This window comes from Schistocerca cancellata, chromosome 4 (assembly GCF_023864275.1).
Source record: "Schistocerca cancellata isolate TAMUIC-IGC-003103 chromosome 4, iqSchCanc2.1, whole genome shotgun sequence".
NCBI classification, from domain to species: Eukaryota; Metazoa; Arthropoda; class Insecta; order Orthoptera; family Acrididae; genus Schistocerca; species Schistocerca cancellata.
The window spans coordinates 864492755-864517410 of record NC_064629.1 but is presented as its reverse complement, the minus strand read 5'-3'; the positions used below and the strand labels follow the sequence as shown (position 1 = coordinate 864517410).

General features: G+C 40.9%; 1 protein-coding gene across 1 annotated transcript in view; it reads left to right on the top strand.

The window, feature by feature from the left end:
* Nucleotides 1-24656, top strand: part of LOC126184477 (dynein axonemal heavy chain 7-like) — a 1143184-nt gene that overhangs the window by 347773 nt on the left and 770755 nt on the right. Inside the window, exons 22-23 of the mRNA XM_049926869.1 lie at nt 19855-20081; nt 23723-23904. Of these exons, the coding sequence (XP_049782826.1) occupies nt 19855-20081; nt 23723-23904 (409 nt within the window). The remainder of the gene's footprint in view (nt 1-19854; nt 20082-23722; nt 23905-24656) is intronic.

The following is a 24656-nucleotide window of genomic DNA, read 5'->3' as shown; positions in this document are numbered from 1 at the left end:
AGAATGGTCTGCCTTGTGTTTCCTACTATTATCATGAGTGTTAAGCGTCCTGCATCCAGTTGCATTATCAGTACAATTAATATAATTTTTGCCCTTATGTGTCAAGTTGTCCTTACTCAGATATTGAGATTTGTAACATTATTACTGGGAATTTTTTTTCTCTGTAACCAAGTGGCATTATGGGGTATCTTAGTACTGTAGTTTTTTTATTCTTCATGGTTTCTAATACGAAATTAACGACTTATTTTCTGCCAAGACTGTTTAAGTGAAACCCATTTCGTGTACAATATTCTCTGCAAAATTCGCTTGTTTTAATTACCATACTCGAACATTTGCATATTCTGAACACAATTTATAGATCTGCGTATTTATATAACTTAATTATTTCTTCACACATGACTTTTTTAACGTCATATCTAAATGGCGCTAAAAGAACGTTCTTAGAAACAGTGTAAGATTCCTTAAAGTATTCCTTAAAGTATTTCTTCCTTAAAGTATTCAACAGGTGTTGCCTGTTGTTGAGGGAAATGTCATTTGTTCCTGTTGCAAATTACCACAATATCAGAAGGGCATATTTTGGGAGTGTTGTGGTAAATGGTTTTCAACATGAAACTTGCATTGACCTGGTGCTAAACATTCGATGTGTGCGTCTTCATTCAAATACCTAGTAGTTTGCGGCCTTGGCTGTCACCCAAAATGATACCATTGAACATTTTTCAACATGAATCTTGTTTCCCATGAAAGTTGTTTCCGCTTTTTGTTTTAGGAATTAATCATAGATAATTTTGAGTTTATCCGCTTTGCTTCCATAAATTTCGGTGGAATATCGGTTTTACCTGATGATAACATAGTTGCACTTTACCTTTTGAGCTGATGGTGAAATGCAGATTATTTCAGGAATGTTATTGACGAAATTTCATCTTTTTAATCACACAAATGATAAAAATCTTGATACTCTTTTTAGTATGTGTGTTGGGAAGAAGCCAGATTAGATGAAACAGAAGGAAGAAGTATATCCAAAATGTTCTCATTTCAAAACAAACACACTGTGTAATAAAGTTAGGAGGAAAGTCTACAGCTGAGTAATTCATACGTGACAACAAAGGGCAGGTTAAAAATTTTTTATTAGTAAGGTGTTCGTGTTCTCTAAAGACGATTTGTTTATTTAATCGTATGGCTAGGGACCCCTGTAGGGCAGGCCGTCCGCCGGGTGCCTGTCTTTCAATTTGACGCCACTTCGGCGACCTGCAGTCGATGAGGATGACAGGATGATGATGATGACAGCACAACACCCAGTCCCTTGACGGAGAAAATTCCCCGAACCAGCCGGGAATCGAACCCAGGCCCATAGGATTGACAATCCGTTACGCTGACCATTCAGCTACCGGGGGCGTACTCTAAAGACAAATACTTCTGTTTTAAGTTTAACCAAAAGAGTACGCTTTCCAGGACATGTCCTAATGCATCTTTATACAGAAATGAGAAAACTGAAAAATTCGTTTCTAAACAGCAAAAAAGCTACAAACGCAGAGCACTAATGGACATCAGATTATCCAATGGCAAACAAATAACGAAGTTACGATCTGATAAGACATATCGTGGGATCAAAATTGTACCGCAGAGCAACAGATATCTTTGAAAAAGGACTACTTCTTCACGAAAATAAAAGATAAAGTAAGTGGGTTATACATACAAAGTTATTAGACAATGGGAGACTGAAAACAAGAATACTGAAACTAAAAGATTTCTATATTGTCTTAATAGTTTCTACATCAAAACACCTATACATTAAAGAGACAGAGGAATTTAAAGAGAGATGCACACAGTATCACATCAGTTGATCATTAATACATGCACAAAAGTTGAATTAGAATCAGCAAGCTAAAGCAATACATGTTTTCCTTATACTTCCTTGGAGTTAAAATGGATGTTACTGATTTGAGAAAATTTTAATGTAACTGCACTATTGTAGCTAAACATTACATGTGAAGCGTCAATGGTAATAAATCAAAATACCTAATATAGATTAATTGTGCTTTTGGTTCATCCTGTTACATACACATGAAAGAATCACAGATGAGAAAGGATCAACTGAAGCTGGTACTTTCACAGATGAAAACAAACGATGGTGAAATCAATGTTGGCACTACCAAAACTAAGTAACACAGGACTACAAAAAAATTAAAGTTGTCTCTCTCCTTTATCACCTTTACAAAAACAATCACGTCCTACGAAATTGAGGCTGAAGAACAAGAATATCACATCAGAATTTTGGTGTTAGCTCTTGGTTCATAGATACACACATGTGTGTACAGAATATCTCCCTTTGCTCTCTTACCTATTTAATTATTCACTTGAGCATTGAGCGTTTCTGTTTCTTTTTTTTTTCTTTTTTTTTGTTGAAACCCTCCGCTTGGGCATCCCTCATGACATTACAACTATAGCCTGCAAGCATAGAAGAAATGGCTGTTAATGCCAAGGTATATGACACATTTTCTAACATACTGGTGCTTCATTCCGTTTTGGAATTCAGTGTTGTGTTACAGATGTTACTGGCAAATGATCCAAGGGTAAAATAAGTCCTCAAACTCTAATATCAATTTCTCCATTTCCTGTTTTTCTGGACCTTCCAGAAGCAATTATAGTGATGGCCTGCTTCTGATTATGGTCCACATCTGATACGCCCAAATTATCCTCCTCTAGGATGTCCAGATGCGCTACCAATAGTCCCTTTCTTAGTTTTACCTCATGGGCACCAAAATTATTTATACTCACAGGTACTATTGTCGCAACATCTCTCTCTTGTGTGCATACAATGCTCGTTCTTACAAAACATGTTGTATCCTATCTAGTGACTCTATTGTACATATCATATCAACAGTTAACTTAGGTCCTACACCCACCGAAAGTGACTTAATTGTACCCTATGGCACTATATGACCTGAAACACGGTTGGGCTGTTTTGTACAAGGTTTAATTGAATCATTCCTTTAGTTAGGTGATTGTTGCAACAGTATGTCACTGGCAACAGTTCGCCCTAGATGTATTGTTATCCCTGTGAGTTCCACCTAACATACCAACAGTTAACTTAGGTCCCACACTCACCTAAAGCAACTTCCCGATGTCCTCCAACATAATATCATTTGAACAAGCCTTACCGCTTTTGTACACAGTTTAATCGATTCATTCCTTTAGTTAGACAAACCTTCCAACAGTACTTCAATGGCAACAGTTTTCCCTAACCGGAATGCCATCCCTCTAAGTTTCACCGTATGTGCCAAATGTAAATTCTGGCATGATGTTTCAACAGCAAGTCCAATCCTATCATACAGTAACCTTCTCTCACATGAGGTACTGCCTCCACACATTGTTCAAACTGAACCACGTCAATCTCAAAATTCAATAACGCCAACCCTAATACTTTTATGTCATTGCCTCCCATATCATGCAACCTGTAGCATGGTGGGTTTAACCACTTTGGACCTATGAGATCCTGACTTTCCACCGACACATGCATCTGAAAAAACTACGTTTCCTGTCTCTCGCGCTATACACTAAACCACATTACAGCTCTGCATAAGTATCTGTAGCATCAAAACTTAATGTGAACGCTACTCAATTGATTTAACTCTTTTCCATTTCTGTGCTGTTTATTCCCACCAGTATTCCTATAATTCATCTGATGGTGTCCATCTGCACCATTTATACCCCATTGAGGCTGTTTACGTTGATCTAAACGTACACTGGTCGTCCACACGTATAACGCCTCACATTCGTGGGAAACGCTTCCCCCTGTTACTATATCAGTTTCCCTAAGCTCCCTAGCCTACCCCCATGAACCATGGACCTTGCCGTTGGTGGGGAGGCTAGCGTGCCTCAGCGATACAGATGGCCGTACCGTAGGTGCAACCACAACGGAGGGGTATCTGTTGATAGGCCAGACAAACATGTGGTTCCTGAAGAGGGACAGCAGCCTTTTCAGTAGTTGCAGGGGCAACAGTCTGGATGATTGACTGATCTGGCCTTGCAACACTAACCAAAACGGCCTTGCTGTGCTGGTACTGCGAACGGCTGAAAGCAAGGGGAAACTACAGCCGTAATTTTTCCCGAGGGCATGCAGCTTTACTGTATGGTTAAATGATGATGGCGTTTATTCCGGAGGTAAAATAGTCCCCCATTTGGATCTCCGGGCGGGGACTACTCAAGAGGACGTCGTTATCAGGAGAAAGAAAACTGGCGTTCTACGGATCGGAGTGTGGAATGTCATATCCCTTAATCGGGCAGGTAGGTTAGAAAATTTAAAAAGGGAAATGGATAGGTTGAAGTTAGATATAGTGGGAATTAGTGAAGTTCGGTGGCAGGAGGAAAAAGACTTTTGGTCAGGTGAATACAGGGTTATAAATACAAAATCAAATAGGGGTAAAGCAGGAGTAGGTTTAATAATGAATAAGAAAATAGGAGTACGGGTAAGCTACTACCAACAGCATAGTGAACGCATTATTGTGCCCAAGATAGACACGAAGCCCATGCCTACTACAGTAGTACAGATTTATATGCCAACTAGCTCTGCAGATGATGAAGAAATTGATGAAATGTATGATGAGATAAAAGAAATTATTCAGGTAGTGAAGGGAGACGAAAATTTAATAGTTATGGGTGACTGGAATTCGAGAGTAGGAAAGGGGAGAGAAGGAAACATAGTGGGTGAATGTGGATTGGGGGAGAGAAATGAAAGAGGAAGCCGTCTGGTAGAATTTTGCACAGAGCATAACTTAATCATAGCTAACACTTGGTTCAAGAATCATAAAAGAAGGTTGTATACATGGAAGAAACCTGCAGATACTAGAAGGTATCAGATAGATTACATAATGGTAAGACAGCGATTTAGTAACCAGGTTTTAAATTGTAAGACATTTCCAGGGGCAGATGTGGACTGTGACCACAATCTATTGGTTATGAACTGTAGATTAAAACTGAAGAAACTGCAAAAAGGTAGGAATTTAAGGACATGGGACCTGAATAAACTGACTAAACCAGAGGTTGTACAGAGTTTCAGGGAGAGCATAAGGGAACAATTCACAGGAATGGGGGAAAGAAATACAGTAGAAGAAGAATGGGTAGCTCTGCGGGATGAAGTAGTGAAGGCAGCAGAGGATCAAGTAGGTAAAAAGACGAGGGCTAGTAGAACTCCTTGGGTAACACAAGAAATATTGAACTTAATTGATGAAAGGAGAAAATATAAAAATGCAGTAAATGAAGCCATCAAAAGGGAATACAAACGTCTCAAAAATGAGATCGTAAGGAAGTGCAAAATGGCTAAGAAGGGATGGCTAGAGGACAAATGTAAGGATGTAGAGGCTTATCTCACTAGGAGTAAGATAGATACTGCCTACAGGAACATTAACGAGACCTTTGGAGAAAATAGAACCACTTGTATGAATATCAAGAGCTTAGATGGAACCCAGTTCTAAGCAAAGAAGGGAAAGCAGAAAGGTGGAAGGAGTATATAGAGGGTCTATACAAGGGCGATGTACTTGAGGACAGTATTATGGAAATGGAAGAGGATGTAGATGAAGATGAACTGGGAGATACGATACTGCATGAAGAGTTTGACAGAGCACTGAAAGACCTGAGTCGAAACAAGGCCCTTGGAGTACACAACAGTCCATTGGAACTACTGACGGCCTTGGGAGAGCCAGTCCTGACAAAACTCTACCATCTGGATGAGACAGGCGAAATACCCTCAGACTTCAAGAAGAATATAATAATTCCAATCCCAAAGAAAGCAGGTGTTGACAGATGTGAAAATTACCGAACTATCAGTTTAATAAGTCACAGCTGCAAAATACTAACGCGAATTCCTTACAGACTAATGGAAAAACTGGTAGGAGCAGACCTCGGCGAAGATCAGTTTCGATTCCGCAGAAATGATGGAACACGTGAGGCAATACTGACCCTACGACTTTTCTTAGAAAATAGATTAAGGAAAGGCAAACCTACATTTCTAGCATTTGTAGACTTAGAGAAAGCTTTTGACAATGTTGACTGGAATACTCTCTCTCAAACTCTGAAGGTGGCGGGGGTAAAATACAGGGAGCGAAAGGCTATTTACAATTTGTACAGAAAGCAGATGGCAGTTATAAGAGTCGAGGGGCATGAAAGGGAAGCAGCGGTTGGGAAGGGAGTGAGACAGGGTTGTAGCCTGTCCCCGATGTTATTCAATTTGTATATTGAGTAAGCAGTAAAGGAAACAAAAGAAAAATTCTGAGTAGGTATTAAAATCCATAGCGAAGAAATAAAAATGTTGAGGTTCGCCAATGACACTGTAATTCTGTCAGAGACAGCAAAGGACTTGAAAGAGCAGTTGAACGGAATAGACAGTGTCTTGAAAAGAGGGTATAAGATGAACATCAACAAAAGCAAAACGAGGATAATGGAATGTAGTCGAATTAAGGCGGGTGATGCTGAGGGAATTAGATTAGGAAATGAGACACTTAAAGTAGTAAAGGAGTTTTGCTATTTGGGGAGAAAAATAACTGATGATGGTCGAAGTAGAGAGGATATAAAATGTAGACTGGCAGTGGCAAGGAAAGCGTTTCTGAAGAAGAGAAATTTGTTAACATCGAGTTTAGATTTAAGTGTCAGGAAGTCGTTTCTGAAAGTATTTGTATGGAGTGTAGACATGTATGGAAGTGAAACATGGACGATAAATAGTTTGGATAAGAAGAGAATAGAAGCTTTCGAAATGTGGTGCTACAGAAGAATGCTGAAGATTAGATGGGTAGATCACGTAACTAATGAGGAGGTATTGAATAGAATTGGGGAGAAGAGGAGTTTGTGGCACAACTTGACAAGAAGAAGGGACCGGTTGGTAGGACATGTTCTGAGGCATCACGTGATCACAAATTTAGCATTGGAGGGCAGCGTAGAGGGTAAAAATCGTAGAGGGAGACCAAGAGATGAATACACTAAACAGATTCAGAAGGATTTAGGTTGCAGTAAGTACTGGGAGATGAAGAAGCTTGCACAGGATAGAGTAGCATGGAGAGCTGCATCAAACCAGTCTCAGGACTGAAGACAACAACAACAACAAGCTCCCTAGCCAAACTGACTTCAGTGTATAGTTTTTTTGGAGTAACCGTCCATATCAGTTTCCTCAAACTCCGTAGCCAACCTGACGGCACTGTACACTTCTTTTGGCTACTCACTGAAGCATATGCACACACACCAGAGGAAAAGCCCTTTGTGTGGCTTCTTGGGAATATAATGTTATTTGCCTCGTCATTCTCCCGCAATTTGAACATTAATCATACATTTCCGTCTGTGAAGCCTTACTCTGAACCACTGTCTCTCTCAGTCACACTACTTAACTGCTTGAATAAAAATTTCACACAGTTTTCTTTATACCGCTGTAGGAGACCTTCCCTTAACTGCTTAAATGCCTATTCGTCCCCTAACCATTTTGTACACGAGACAAACGACATTGCCTCCTCAACCAACCGTAATTTCGTTACTTACTGCTACTGATCATCTGAGCAACCTCCAATCCATCCCGTGATTCTAGGTCATCCAAATAAGACGTTACCTCCTCAGCTGACTTATCGGAAAATGGAGTAGTTAGGTTGGCTGTCGCTGAATCTGTCTGGGTTTCAGACTGTCCGACTGCTGCTAACTGCTCATCCTTAACCGTAATTTGACCTAGTAATCCCGTCTTGTCCGCTCTTAGCTGTGCTACCTCATGAAGTACAGACTGCATCCTGCCCACCTGGACAAAATCCTGCTGCATCCTGGATTCCGCCACTGTAAAACTTTTACCCTCCATACACAAAAAGAAACAACTTTTCATCAATTTAGACTACTCGCACACTTTAAATTAGTGCACAACCACTTTAACTCTATACCTCCTCATCAGCTACCTAGATTCTTTCGACTGCCTAGAAAAATAGTCTTAACAGTGGCATGAAAAACATTCTGCCGAAAGTGAGTCTGCATAAGGTGCATTATGCACTACAAGTTTGCACTGAAAACACCACAGTGGCTACAAATAGTGCTCACGGAACTGCAATACATCAGCCAATTGCACTGGTTTGATCAACTTAACTTTCTAGTTTCAGTGTAGTTTCTGCCTAGGCCCCATCACCTCCACACAGACAAAGAAAATCAATAGTTTGCTCACTCACCGCAGTGTGTGATGACAGTGCAAGTTGCAGCTGTGACATCGTCTGCGTGGCAGTCGGACCTTATGATGCCCCCAGGAGTTGGCACCACCACTTCTGACACTAACTGAAATGGTGCATGAGCACTTCTGTGCGAAGTTCGGTCATTGCAGTGTGATTAGGCGAGGGAGCAGGCCGTTGGTTCTTGACAAACAATATCAAAAGTTAAGACATTTTATTAACACTCATGTAATTATACTCATTGTGCATCGGTGAAGCCTGCAGCTATGACCCCTGACAGCACATGGAGAGGACAGCGCATGGCAGCTGGTGGCTATTGAGCCGTGACATTGGCGACCAGAAATGCTAACTCCAGAAACTTATGCCGTTAGTAGAACTCAGCCACTTCCAGTATAGCTAACAGCACTGAAGGCTGCCGAGTTGCTTGCAGGGGTTAATGGCCTCCAGTGGTGGAACTTGTCATTGCGAGTGACGGAATATGGCGCCTAGAGGCGCACACCAGCATAAAAGGGTGGGTAGCTGTCCGTCCTGGCTTTGTTTTGCTGTTGAGATGGGCCAGGAGGCAGCCCACTTGGGAAGAAATACCAGGTCCTAGGAGGAGAACGTGGTACTAGCAGATGGTGCAGTAGTTGTGGCCCAAACTTGTAAAGGGTGCATGCTGTCCCATGTTGCCCAGTCATCCTCTGTGCCCCTATCACTCCGATAGGCGTCCGTATACTCCTGATACTATGCTAAAATAAAGCTTATTCGTACTGGTAATGGCCCACTTTTCTACTTTTCTGTTGAAATGCTGTTTCTAGTCGCACTATGGACAACAAATCCGTTACCTGGTTGTGAGGAAAATGCTTGGGTAGTCCTGCAAGGGCTCCATTTTACAGCAGCTTTGCATTGTAGCAAGCTTGGCCTTGTCCGTTTCAAGCTGCATAAACTGCCCCAATGCTGCAACTGATATACTGATGGTCTAGCGCCCCTTGACTACTTCTAACTGCTGCCGCTGAACTGCTGGTTTCTGCTGTACAAAGCCCAGAAAAATAGTGGCGCCGCCCGAACGTAAATTCATCGTCTTTATATAGAGATCTGCAAGCAGAAATTTCCATGAATTGATCTGAAGGAATCAAAGACACTACAAAATGGCTTGAAATAAACTCCTAATAACTGGAATGAGATATTTTCAGGTTCTCTAGTATCATTGAGAATAATAAATGTTGGTGATGTTCCTTCTACCCACTACAGTGAAGAGAGAAGGATCATTACTGGACTCTTTGTCAATGATGAAATAATTGTTGGATAGAAGGCAGGCAGCATTATCGAATATTTTAAAAAAGGAAATCAATAGTCTCAAATAAAATTTGACAGAATATTTCAGGATCACATGTTATATCTTGCAGAATGCCTGCCTTGTTAAGTGAGGCTCAGTTTCAAGAAGGCAGCTACAAATCGACAAAGGAAGATTAATGAAGTTACACACACAAAAACAATTAGTTCGAATTTGCTTATCATGATGCACCAGAATGTTACAGGATTTAAATAAAAATAAAACTTTATAAACTTTTTACCTGTTTATAGGATCTGAAGTGTGGAACGGATGTTGTGCAATATTTCTGTATGTGCACCAAATAAAGTAAGAATCCATATGTTACACACAGGGGACTATAGATTAGCAATCCATTTCTGTTGGGAAAATGTGGAGAAAGGAGAAGTTTTTCCACACATTAAAAATAACATCAGGATCAAATCTACTGAAAACGGTAGGTTCTGCTTGGATTAAAGATTACAAAACTGTGCTTGTGAACAGTTGTTGTCAGAAATGTTATTTATACTTATCTGAGCACATAGTTTCTCACTGTTAAATAATCCGATATTTCTGGAAGGATTTGGGTAATTACAATGCCACCTAGCACACCAAACAAAATAAATAATGATAGAAAGAGACTTTAACGTTAATTTTCTGAAAGATTCCTACAAAAGATATGTAAGAGAATCTGAGTCATCATACCATTATAAGCAGAGAATTCCTGTGTAGAAGTTTGATAAAAAATATAACTGTCTTGAAAATGGCAGTGTGTGTTCCTGTAGAAATAACGGCAGATGTCAGCTGGCGGCATTCCCCTAAGTTATTTAAAATTAATAAACTGTTCTAAGGCAGCAAAAACGTCATGAATTTCCTGAAACACTTTAGTTTCTTCGAAAATTAATTGTCTGATTTTACGAGGGTCGTTCAGTAAGTAATGCCCCACTTTTTTTTCTCGGAACATCATTGTTAAGACTCAGAATTCTGTCAATATACGTCAACATATCTTGTCCATGTCCTATTTTTCTACGTAGTCACCATCTTGTTCTATGGCCGTACGCCAACGTTGCGGAAGAGCATGTATTCCTCGCTAGTAAAAGCTTCTGTACCATTCGAGGAACGCATCGTGAGCAACTCTTTGAATATCCGAGAGTCTCCATCATTGCAGACGCACTTCCAATGCTGACCGACGACTGTAGAGCCAATTGTTGAGTTATGATGCGCCGGTCGGCACGAATGGCGTCCGCATGATTCGGCATGTCTCGAGCAGAGGCTGTGACAGGATGTCCCGAGTATGGCTGATCATGGAGCTCTGTTTCTGCATTTCCTGAGGCTGTAACTTTCTTTACCCATCGCCCAGCTGTACTCCTATCAACTGCAGCATCTCCATACACCGCACACAATATTCATTCCTAGAAATGAAACTTCCTGGCAGATTAAAACTGTGTGCCCGACCGAGACTCGAACTCGGGACCGAGTCTCGGTCGGGCACACAGTTTTAATCTGCCAGGAAGTTTCATATCAGCGCACACTCCGCTGCAGAGTGAAAATCTCATTCTGGATTCCTAGAAATGTTGTCTTTGTTGTGCATTCTATAGACATACCATCTACATTTTCATTCAACAATGTCATTTTTTCCTCTTCAAACTTAAATTCGTGACACTGGTTCTTTAATGTTCAGTCTAAGTTAATTACGTTCCTTGAGAGTTTGATTTGTTTTCTGCAAGGAGTTTTCTTGATTTTTCAGTGATAATAATGTTGTCATTAGCATGCACAAGTTTCTCATCATGATTGTCTGTAACACTACTCGAAAAATCATTTACGTTTGTTAGGATAAGTAATGGTCATAATGTGCTATCTTACAGAACTCTTATGTCAATTTATTTTGGATCTAATGAGTGTTTCAATAAAATTATAGCTTTATCTAAGGCTTGTGTTCTCTCCTCTATGTACCTTATTTACACAGTATGATCAGAAACAGTCGTAAAGTGCAACTTTATATTCCTAATGAGCTTAACTTATTCAGTACAATATCATGCTCAACACTCTCAAAGTCTTGAACAGGTCGAAAAATATTTCTGAAAACACTTATCCAAGTAAACATCAGCAAGCACATTCACTAGGTACATATCAACAGCTCAATGGATAAGCAAAGAACTACAAATGCAGTTTGAAAAAGTCTTTTACTTGGTGTTATACCAATCCTTATTAAAGAAAGTATGACCTTATTGGGTATCAAACGAAATTTTTGACTGGATTGTGGGTTTTTCAATGAGATGGCAGAGCAAGTTATCTAGAGTAGAGAGCCATTGATAGATCTGGAAATAACTTCAGGCGTGCCCTGGGGAATGCATTGGAACACTTACTGCTCGTATCGTTTATTAATGACCTGGTAGACAACCTTTAATAATAACTTCAGACTTCTTGCAGACGATGCAGCTGCTTATAATGAAGTAGTGTCTGAAGGAATGGCTACAGAAACATTTAATTAAATCTTGACATGAATTCAAAGTGGTGCTAAGATTGGCAACTCGCGTTGAATGTTCAGAAATGTACACTTGAACACATCCCAAAGTGCAAAAACGTAGAACCCTATAACTGTAATATCAGCGAGTGATAGATAGAACCAGTCACCTCATATAAATACGTGACAGCAGTAATTTTTTCGGTTATGAGAAGAAATGAGCACACAGCTTCAGTTGTAGGAAAAGTAAATGACGGATTTCAGTTCATAGGTAGGATCCTGGGAAAATGCAGCAGACCAAGTACACTCCTGGAAATGGAAAAAAGAACACATTGACACCGGTGTGTCAGACCCACCATACTTGCTCCGGGCACTGCGAGAGGGCTGTACAAGCAATGATCACACGCACGGCACAGCGGACACACCAGGAACCGCGGTGTTGGCCGTCGAATGGCGCTAGCTGCGCAGCATTTGTGCACTGCCGCCGTCAGTGTCAGCCAGTTTGCCGTGGCATACGGAGCTCCATCGCAGTCTTTAACACTGGTAGCATGCCGCGACAGCGTGGACGTGAACCGTATGTGCAGTTGACGGACTTTGAGCGAGGGCGTATAGTGGGCATGCGGGAGGCCGGGTGGACGTACCGCCGAATTGCTCAACACGTGGGGCGTGAGGTCTCCACAGTACATCGATGTTGTCGCCAGTGGTCGGCGGAAGGTGCACGTGCCCGTCGACCTGGGACCGGACCGCAGCGACGCACGGATGCACGCCAAGACCGTAGGATCCTACGCAGTGCCGTAGGGGACCGCACCGCCACTTCCCAGCAAATTAGGGACACTGTTGCTCCTGGGGTATCGGCGAGGACCATTCGCAACCGTCTCCATGAAGCTGGGCTACGGTCCCGCACACCGTTAGGCCGTCTTCCGCTCACGCCCCAACATCGTGCAGCCCGCCTCCAGTGGTGTCGCGACAGGCGTGAATGGAGGGACGAATGGAGACGTGTCGTCTTCAGCGATGAGAGTCGCTTCTGCCTTGGTGCCAATGATGGTCGTATGCGTGTTTGGCGCCGTGCAGGTGAGCGCCACAATCAGGACTGCATACGACCGAGGCACACAGGGCCAACACCCGGCATCATGGTGTGGGGAGCGATCTCCTACACTGGCCGTACACCACTGGTGATCGTCGAGGGGACACTGAATAGTGCACGGTACATCCAAACCGTCATCGAACCCATCGTTCTACCATTCCTAGACCGGCAAGGGAACTTGCTGTTCCAACAGGACAATGCACGTCCGCATGTATCCCGTGCCACCCAACGTGCTCTAGAAGGTGTAAGTCAACTACCCTGGCCAGCAAGATCTCCGGATCTGTCCCCCATTGAGCATGTTTGGGACTGGATGAAGCGTCGTCTCACGCGGTCTGCACGTCCAGCACGAACGCTGGTCCAACTGAGGCGCCAGGTGGAAATGGCATGGCAAGCCGTTCCACAGGACTACATCCAGCATCTCTACGATCGTCTCCATGGGAGAATAGCAGCCTGCATTGCTGCGAAAGGTGGATATACACTGTACTAGTGCCGACATTGTGCATGCTCTGTTGCCTGTGTCTATGTGCCTGTGGTTCTGTCAGTGTGATCATGTGATGTATCTGACCCCAGGAATGTGTCAATAAAGTTTCCCCTTCCTGGGACAATGAATTCACGGTGTTCTTATTTCAATTTCCAGGAGTGTATTCATGCTCCCCGTCTAACACTATTGCTCAAATGAATGAAAGTCTTCATGCTTCACATCTCACAGTACTTCTCAAGTAAGTGATGTGCGTACCAAATAGGACTAGTAGAGAGAATAAATGTGCAAATATTCAAAGGATGGTAATGTAAATTACCTTTGGGTTGTTTGACTCATGGGAGACGATTACAGACATGCTGATCAATGTAAATTAGCAGACTCTTATGGATAGATGGGAACTATCCGACAAAAGGCTATATATAAAGTATCAAAAACTAGTGTTAAGTCAGGAATCTAGGGTTATACTGCAGTCTCCGAGGTGTCGCTAGCTTAGAGAGAGTGAATACGCGGTTAAACAAATTACTATGTGCACAAAGGCATTCAGGCATCCATTACTTCCGCACTCCATATGTGAATGGACCTCCAATAACTACTAACTCTAATATGCTCTACACTGCTCTGTAAAACTTAAGGACCATATAGATATAGTAAAATAGTGTATCAATAACTTGCTGGAAATGAATGAAAGTGCGAGAGAATGTTGTCAGAGGTCTTCCAGTAGCACACAGAAAGCTGGACATCACATGAGGTGAGGTCAGTGTGACTATAGCGCCAGATGGGACTGGCCCTGCAACATGAGACAGGTGAAAGAAGGGGAAAAGAGAATATGTGTCAATCAGCGAGCAGTTACTGTGCTCTTTGGTGGAGTTCTTTGTTACAGCATGACCTGGAGATAACATTTGGATGACTTCACATGGGGCCGGCCGCTGTGGCCGAGCGGTTCTAGGCGCTTCAGTCTGGAACCGCGCGACCGCTACGGTCGCAGGTTCGAATCCTGTCTCGGGCATGGATGTGTGTGATGTCCTTAGGTTAGTTAGGTTTAAGTAGTTCTAAGTTCTATGGTACTGATGACCTCAGATATTGAGTTCCATAGTGCTCAGAGCCATTTGAACCATTTGAACTTCACATGGAGAAGAATCACCAGGAAAGTATAGGAAGCACGAAATATGACGAGTATAGGCCAAGAGTTTGCTATTGCTCACAGAACTGTTTCCCTTGCATGGGGAGCATTCTGAAACGCAGGCGCTGCTGCCCAAAGAAGAGGAGGTGATCGATCACGGTAAATTGTACAACAAGCAAGAGGGCACCCACATCATACAACGGGTCCAATTGCACCCACATTTAACAGGACTGAAAAACATACAATCAAACTCTCTGAAGTGGCACAGTGACTGCATGGAGGTGGCCTCTCTCTGCCTGGTGACCAGTACACTGTGCACCGTTGGCACCCACACATCTAAGGCACCGTTTGAGATAGTCCGCCGCGCGGGATTAGCCGAGCGGTCTAGGGCGCTGCAGTCGTGGACTGTGTGGCTGGTCCCGGCAGAGGTTCGAGTCCTCCCTCGGGCATGGGTGTGTGTGTGTTTCTACTTAGGATAATTTAGGTTAAGTAGTGTGTAAGCTTAGGGACTGATGACCTTAGCAGTTAAGTCCCATAAGATTTCACACACATTTTTTTGAGATGGTCCCAGGAGCATAGTAACTGGAACAACGAGGAGTGGGGTCATGGGTTCTTCCTGGCTGAGAGAAGGTTCAATCTGACTAGTGATTTTGGACATATCCTCATAAGGCGAGAGGTGGGAATACGTAATGCTCCCAGGATCATTGTTGAACATCATCGTTTTGGTGATCAGGGTGTTATGGTGTGGGAGAGCATAAGTTGCATGGGGGCACTGACCTGCAAATTCTTGAACACAGTACAATTGCCAGTCTAAGTTACTGTGACATTGTACTCCTTCCACGAGTGCGTCTTTTCATCAGACCACTCGGTCCTGACTTCATATTTATGGATGAGGATGACACTGAACAGCTCAGGTGGAATAGCTCTTGGTCTGAAAGTATGTTCTACATATGGACAGGACTGCCGATTCCTCTACTTAAATCGCATTGAGCACATGTGTGTGTGTGAGGGGGGGGGGGATATTGGAAAGGTATTGCAGCACTTTCACATGCACCAACGAGCGTCCAGTAGTTACCAACGGCGGTGGTGGAGGAATGGAACGCCCTACCACAAGAACTCCTTAGCAACCTTGTAGCCAGCAAAGAGGGCACGATGCAGAGTATATTTTGCCATCTGTGGTGATCACACAGCCGATTAAACCCCATCTCCCGTCTTTTATATTGTCCAAGGGACCCTCATAAATCGCGGTGACTTCTTTGAATATAAGATTCATGCACTATGTGATCAAAAGTATCCGGATACCCCCAAAAACATACGTTTTTCATATTAGTTGCATTGTGCTGCCACCTACTGCCAAATACTCCATATCAGGGACCTCAGTAGTAATTAGACATAGTGAGAGAGCAGAAGGGGCTCTTTGCAGAACTCACGGACTTCCAACGTGGTCTGGTGATTGGGTGTCATTTGTGTCATACATCTGTACGCGAGATTTCCACACTCCTAAACATCCCTAGGTCGCCTGTTTACGATGTGATAATGAAGTGGAAACGTGAAGGGACACATACAGTACAAAAGCATACAGGCCGACCTCATCTGCTGACTGATAGAGACCGCCAACAGATGAAGAGGGTCGTAATGTGTAATAGGCAGTCATCTATCCAGTCCATCACACAGCAGTTCCAAGCTGCATCAGGATCCACTGCAAGTACTATGCCAGTTAGGTGGGAGGTGAGAAAACTTGGATTTCATAGTCGAGCGGCTGCTCATAAGCCACACATCACGCCGGCAAACGGCAAACAACGCCTCTTTTGGTGTAAGGAGCGTAAACATTGGACGATTGAACAGTAGAAAAACGTTGTGTGGAGTGACGAATCACGGTACACAATGTGGCGATCCGATGGCAGGGTGTGGGTATGGCGAATGTCCGGTGAACGTCATCTGCTAGCGTATGTAGTTCCAACAGTAAAATTCGGAGGCGGTGATGCTATGGTGTGGTCGTGTTATTCATGGAGTGGCTTGCAGCCCTTGTTGTTTTGCCTGGCACTAACATAGCACAGGCCTACATTGATGTTTTAAGCACATTCTTGCTTCCCACTGTTGAAGTGCAATTTGGGGATGGCGATTGAAACTTTCAACACGATCAAGCACCTGTTCATAATGCACGGCCTCTGGCGGAGTGGTTACACGACAATAATATCCCTGTAATGGACTGCCCTGCATAGAATCCTGACCTGAACCCTATAGACCACCTTTGGGGTGTTTTGGAACGCCGACTTCGTGCCAGGCCTCACCAACCGACATCGATACCTCTCCTCAGTGCAGCACTCAGTGAACAATGGGTCATACCCCAAGAAACCTTCCAGCACCTGATTGAACGAATGCCTGTGAGAGTAGAAGCTGTCGTCGAGGCTAAGGGTGGTCCAAAACCATATTGAAATCTAGCACTGCCGATGGAGGGAGCCATGAACTTGTCCTTTTCAGCCAGGTGTCCGGATACTTTTGATCACTTAGTGTATCTGTTCGCCTCACTGCATATTTCTTTCAGTTACCTCTTGTATTATACTGCAGCAGTTCTACGTATGGTCCAAGTTTCATTGGCAGTTCCTTTCATCCTTATTTTTTGCACAACAGTATATGATGGGTAGCATCATCTCAAAATGCCCTTCACATAATTTTGCAGAGTATGCGTGTAAATGTATGAAGTTATTCTCAGGGACGAGCCGAGAAATCTTTGCCACACAAGCGACATAGCATTTTGATTCCCGTCTCCTCACTTCCCGTTCCCATCATTATTTTTCCCCAGAAGCAATATATAATTTGGTGCTCCCTCCCTTTCGTCCTTCACACGTACATTGGTTGCTGTTCCTTGAGCTCTTAGTAAGGAAATTCAAATTAAACTTAAATCTAGTGATCTTGAATATGGGTTGTTTTTGCTGCTAATTATCATACATTATGTGTACAATTTTTGCACCAGGGACGGCTCTGGCGTCCCTGTCAGCCTGGTGCCGCAAGCAGATGCTTTTGTTTGGGCCTTTTGATTGGTCCTGGTTATTCATATGTCAGTTTTTATTACAAATTTCTAATCAACTCCATGACAAATATTTTTGAATCATTCAGTCTTAGCCCACTCAGATAAAAATAGTACTGGTATTTGATCTTTTTCTATGCGTGACCACAATACTACCCAGATTTCATTAGGAAAATCGCTATCAATTAAAATGATAGTGACTTCTGCAAATTAGTCTGAATGAATAGAAATTTTCAGTGATAAAGATCTTACACACAAAAGAATCAGATATAAAAGATGAACCATTATAAATCACTGTTCTTGATCCTATGAAACGGTAGTTTTATAAGTAAACAATTGTTAACTAAATTACATGTTTTCTCAGGTTACAATAAATTCAAGCATCTTTGTTTACACACAGACTGGTGATATTTCAACTTTCGCAGCTTGAGCCAATGTAGAACGAAACCTATTTACAGTATGGGTACCCAATATAGTGGGAATGATGTTCAGACTGTGCGCTGCAGAATTTGTGTTGTTAGCAGTATTAATCTTATGGTTTACTTGGGCGCCGGTACTGGTACGGTGGGGTTGAAAGACAAGCATCAGTATCCATACAGCTGCAAACAATCCACATGGGTCCCGGCAAGGTGAGCAGGGAAAAATCAGAATCAGAATTTTTACTGTCCCATAACATACAGAGTTTAATCACAGGATTTACTGCACAGGAGCCTTTCCTCATAAAGCTGTTTTATCGAAACAACAGCAACAATCCTGCTTTTTTTCGCGAGTATCGACGCACTGAAGTAATATGATGAAAACCTCTTTCCGCACCAGGGTTGAAGAACATAATTCGGAAGTTCGAATTAACTGGCGATTTGTGAATTTCTCCTGGGAGACGCCAACAGCCAATTGCGCTATAAATTGTTGAATAATTTACTTTTGCCATGGCTAAGAATGTCGGGCGCAATGAGCTACCTTCAAGCAGTGCGCGAGCTGTGTCACGACAGATGAACGTTTCACTCTACACCGTTGTCTCTGCCTCTCATGTGGAAGTTAAAATGCGTTTTTTTCAATGGTTTATTCGTTATTTTTCTTTCACATGTCCTTATAAATGTACCCACTGACTTTCTTTGTTCTACGATCACTCTTTTTTCATGACGGCGTATTTTATGAGCCTTATTCTATAAGGGATAAAGTTATGAAATATGACTTTAAAAATTCGTATTATTCCTCACGTATGTAAATGACAGCTGGAGGGGTGTAACTAGAAAAGAAGCCGTTACCTCCTGCGTAGCGTACAACATCAGTAACTGTTATTTATTTATTATGTATAAAATACTGTTCCACGCAAATATGAACATAGAGGAACAGTATCATGACTCACTAATATTCTTCATGTACACCAATCTGAAATGAATTCACAGTGAAAATTTGCTGTTGGGTACAACCTCGGTTCCTGCTCGTTGGTATGGCATCACTGTGCACCATTCTTTCATTTAGCAGCATACTTTGTATTCACTTACTATTTGTTTTTTTTAAATAACCAGCACTGTGTTATATTTATGTATTCGTAGTCTGTTTACAGTATTGTTACTTTCTTTCTCTTTTTCTGTCGTTCTCATACTTAACAAGTTTCTGTCAATTGTTTTCGTGAAAGCCTGAGAAAGTTTTATGCAACTGAGCATAATGTTCTAAATGTTCCATTCCACATTAATTTTTTTTAAACTATCTTATTCACTAAGGATCCCTTCGCAGAAATTGATAAAGTAGTATACAACAAGAATGTACACAATTAATATACCACATGACAGTCAAATACACACCAAACATTTTCCAGAACACTATCGTGCCATGAAAGTGCAATCTACTATAAAATCAAGTTATACAACACTATCAGAAGGCATAAAAATTATTCCCTACTCAGTATTTAGTAACAAACTGTACGTGTTCCTAATAAACCACTGTGTCTATTCTCCTCAAGAATTCATAAAAATGTAAAAACAGTTACTTTTTCATAATTATGTATTAGGACGCAATTAAAGTCGTAATGTAGTAATGTATATATTTTTCTTTTTTAATATGAAGTATCATAATATTTTTGACCCGTCTAATACTACTGTGCTTTATTATAATTATGAACCAATAAGCATATAATACTATACAATAAAATTGTTAGATCCAAATAACATCTGTGACCTATTAAATTTGTAATTAATTTCTGTTACAGACTTCTCCTTCTACTATATCTCGCTGTGGCATAATTTATTTTGAGGAAGCTGTGGTTACGTGGAATATGCTTATTAGTTCGTGGCTCCTCAATGATGACAAAGTGTGGATGGCTGGAAATCAGACTCTGCTTGCGGATATTATTCAGTGGTTGTTTCCTCCCTGCTTAAATTTTGTTCAGAATAACTGCAAACAGTTAATACTTGAAGATCCTCGCACCTTGGTGAAGTAAGAATTATTTCTTTTTAGTGTCAAATATGTGCTTAATACTTTGGATAAAAGGACTCGAAAATGGAATTTTCTCTAGTGAGAGCATAATAGATACGTATCGGGAGGTAACTGTGTCATTTGATGTTTAACATTAAATTACATGATCTTTGACTATAAAGATATATCCTGAGGTTGTATGTTTATCAGAATAATCTTTAGAAACATATTAAATACAGCTACTATAAATTAATAAATAACTGATTTTTTTACATAAATATTTCACAGGAATTAACTGTGAATAAAATTTACCACCGATAAATATTTGTACCAGTATTCTCTCATTATTTTTGTTCAATTTCCTTAGCCTTCAGCTGTGAGAATGGGATACACGCTGATGAGCCAAAACATTATGACCATCTGCTTAATAGCTTGTCTGTCCGTCTTTGGAACGAAATACACCACTGATTCTGCGTATTAGGGATCCAACAGTTTGTTGGTAGGTTTGTGAAGGTACGTGGCTTTAGATGTCTATGCACAGATCATGTAATTCTCGTAAATAACACCCCGCTGATATGCGTAAGCGGTGATAGTGCCCGATAGCGATCCATATGGCATCCCTAGGGTTCACAACAGGTGAAATTGGTCGCTGAGACATCGATGTGAGTTCACTACAATGCTGCTCAAACCACTATAACACGGTTCTGGCTCCGAGACGCGGACAATTATACTACTGGAAGATGACATTGCCGTCGTGGAAGATATCAAACATGAAGGGATGCAGGTGGTTCGTAGCTGTCAGCGTGTCTTGGATTGCTACCACAGGTCCCATGCAAGCGCAGGAGAATATCTCCCATAGCACAGTACTGCTCGCACCAGCCTGCGTCCGTGGTGCGCTGCTCGTTTAGAACCGCCGTTCACCTCGATGCCGGCGTTTGTGGAGACCACCATTGACCTAGTGTAGCAAAAATGTGATTCAGCTGAAGAGCCGACACGTTTGTGTTGATCTGTGATCGAATCCCAATGGTCCCATGCCCACTGCAATCGTAACTGATGATGTCGTTCGGTCAAGATGTGAACACATAGGCGTAGTCTGCTGTGGAGTACCATGTTCATCAATATACTATGAATGGTGTGCTCCAGAACACTTGTGCGTCCGCCAGCATTGTGCTCTTTCGGCAAAGATGCCACAGATCACTATCTATCCTAATTTACAGAGCAGACAAGCCTCCAAACTGCATGTTCTGTGAAGAGTCGTTGACGTCCAACCATTTAGCACCTTGTGGTAGTTTCACTGTCCTTAACTCTTTCCATATGTGCTCACGACAGTATCACTTGAAATTCGACCAGCACCGCTGTTTTCAAGATACTCGTTCACAGGCTCTACGTATTAATAATCTGCCCTTTTTTTCAAAGTCATTTATTTCATTGCATTTCTCCATTTGCAGCCAATATCTTCGCTATGGTGATCCCACGTCCGTGTTTACTCGGTTTACATGCTTCTGTTACCGCGTTACGTGCCCCACGAGGCGACATCCAACGACACGGTGGACACTGGTCATAATATTTTGGCTCATCAGTGTAAAGTACTTAATACGGATGGCTGACTTCCACTGCAACACAGAGAACAGAAAACTGTATTTCTAAACATATAACCAATTTTTTTGGATTTATTTTGAACTATGCCTGGGGCAAAACATTATCTATTTCGTTTTATTCGCCCAGACATGTTTCGATACTTATTTGTCCTCTTCTGTGCGTCAAATACATTTCTGCAAATTACATTGCTAGTGCAAATTCACTTTTACATATTGGTCATCTGTGCGCTTTCTTTGTCATTTTGGCAACATGTCATATTTTCCATCCTATTGTGCATCTCTGGTAGATCTCTGTTTTTACTCTTTTTGTGTGCAGTTTTCACACCATTATTTTATATAATTTCATTCTCACCTTCACTTCACACATATTTTTCACAAAACTTGATTTGAGGAGTCACTCATGTCTCGAAATGGAGATGGATGAAGTGAATATGAGAGTAAAATTATATAAAATATTTGTATGAAAACAGTACACACAACAGCAGTAGAAAGAAATATGCACCAGAGATGCACAACAGGACGGAAAATAAGACATACTGTCAAAACGGCAAAAAAAGCACAAAAAACCGATCTGTAATAATGCGTTTTCTCTAGCTGTGTAATTTTTAGAAATAAATATGAACCCAGAAGATGACACATAGGTGTCAACGCACGTCTGGATCAAAGTAAACAATAAACATTGTTTTGCAAGAGGTAGAGTTCAAAATAATCCCCAATTTTAAATCACAAACACGGAAAACGTCAAGAGGAGCTTCCAAGCCAAGAAAGATGATTGTATAGAGGCAATGTTTGAAAATTACTATGCTTTCTTTTTAGTCTCGAAATTCCTGTTCTACAATAAATGATGAAAAAGCCAACCTGGATAATCTATGACAACTTCCTACGTAAATGATGGTATTCATAACTAAAGAAAGTTTAAAAATGTAGTTGTTTATTAGGTTTAGGAAGCCACTACAGTATACTGTATTGCATACTAAGTGTAGTGACTTTACATGCTAAGCTTTGTTGTTGGATGGGCCAAGAAAAATTTGCGACTGCTAGCTTATCCTTTGCTACGTGAATGTAATTGTTGATGTTTAAAACGTAAAAATTGTGGGTTAATCCTCCACAACTGGCAGCATTGTTAATAATTATGACAGCCGTGAAATTTGACTTACTTACTTTACTGCCACAGATAGGGAAGGAGGGAGAGAGGGAAAGAGAGGAGGAAGAGGGTTGAGGAGAAAGGTGAAGAAAGGAAATAAGGCTTCTTCCTATACTGAAAGGAAAATCTATCTCAACTCAGAAAATATACAAGATAGGAAAACTCTTTATGTGTGGAGTATGAACTTATTTATTGTTCTAAGAAGTGTGTTGCGCTCTGAGAGATAAATTTTCAACAAACATCTGAAAGAACTGAAGGCAGTGAGTCCACATTTAGAACACCATTTCAAAAGATTTTAGTTAGGCAAGTTTCTTCTCTAACGACAGTACTTTTTGATTGTCGTTACTGTAATTTAGTAATTCATAAACCTCAATAATTTTTTGTAGTAATTAGAACCCAGGAGAGTTACCTAGTTTAGCAATTGTAACTGTAGGATTACAATGTTTATTTCAGATCATCCCAGATAATTGTTAAGATGGGACCTAACAGGGAATTGCTGTTACTTTCTCGTTCCATACACATTATCAGTAATTTGAAATCAACATATCATGTAATGACATTAACTTTCGTTATTTTTATTTAACATACACCTAATGTACTAACATGTTCTATAATCATATGAAAATGGTCCTATGAAGTAAAATTAAGACTCACAAAAAATTTAATAAATAATAAAGAAAGGGTGTCAGGTGAAGAATGAGGTTTTACAGCTGTTCTGGAATTTTGATATTATTTAATGTGAATGACCTCATATCTAAAGCCAGTAAATACCTCCAACAGTACATTGCTGAGAACAACTTATCACTACCAGAATCATTACCTGCAAGAGCTACCTGTTGCCTATAAATCTGGAATGATGGTGATCAATGAGAGTCTGCAAATCGTCTGAAATAATTTAATTTGATTTTTCTTTACTTCAGGTCAACATTATCATTAATAGAAATGTTGCTGAATGAAGCTGTATCACTGAATGAAGACCATGAATACCTAAAGTCATGGTTTCAAGCAGCATTTATGTATGCCGTTGTCTGGGGCATTGGAGGTACCTTGGATACACAAAGCCGTGAAAAGTTTGATGAATTTTATAAAAATATTTGGAAAGGTGATAAACTTATTTTTAAAGTATTAAATATATTACTTCAGTAACATAATATATTTTAACGTAATAAAATATTATGAACAGCACACATCAAATTATTAAAATCGCCTAGTCTTTTCACAGAACTTTCCTCAGCCAGAAGGTCGTGTATGTTTGGCTATGATCAGATCTGAGTGGCGCACCTTGCTAAAAATTGAATTTCCAAATTCTATAATTCTGCTCCTTCACTGAAACAGATAAAGTCGTGTTCCATCCTTTCTTTCATTAAAATTATTGCATGTATGCTAAATTTTGTTGCTTTCTCAGTGACCTTATGCCATAAACATTCTGTGTGTGTAATAATAACTGTTTTATTAAACAAAATTCTATATTTTTGCTGGTAATGTTCTGCAATAGCTGAGTTTTCTTCAAAGAGAAAGTAAAACTAAATATTTACATGTTTTGTAACTGGTTATTTATTACAGTTCAACAGAAAATATGTTAAAATGTTTTTGACTTATTTCTCATCGATGAAAATCGTTTCTCTTGAAATGTGTGGAAGGTACATGAGCAAATTTGTTTTTCTTTGTAATTGTTTATTGCATATTCTAGTTTTTCTGGTACATTCTACATCCTGTAGGATTTCCTCACAATTGAACCAAATTTACACCTACTCTAATTTAGTTTCACATTCTTTGTTTCATTGTTTTAAGGTACATATAGGTTGTCTGATACTCAATGGCTTCACCATTATAGAGTTATATATGTGTAGAAAA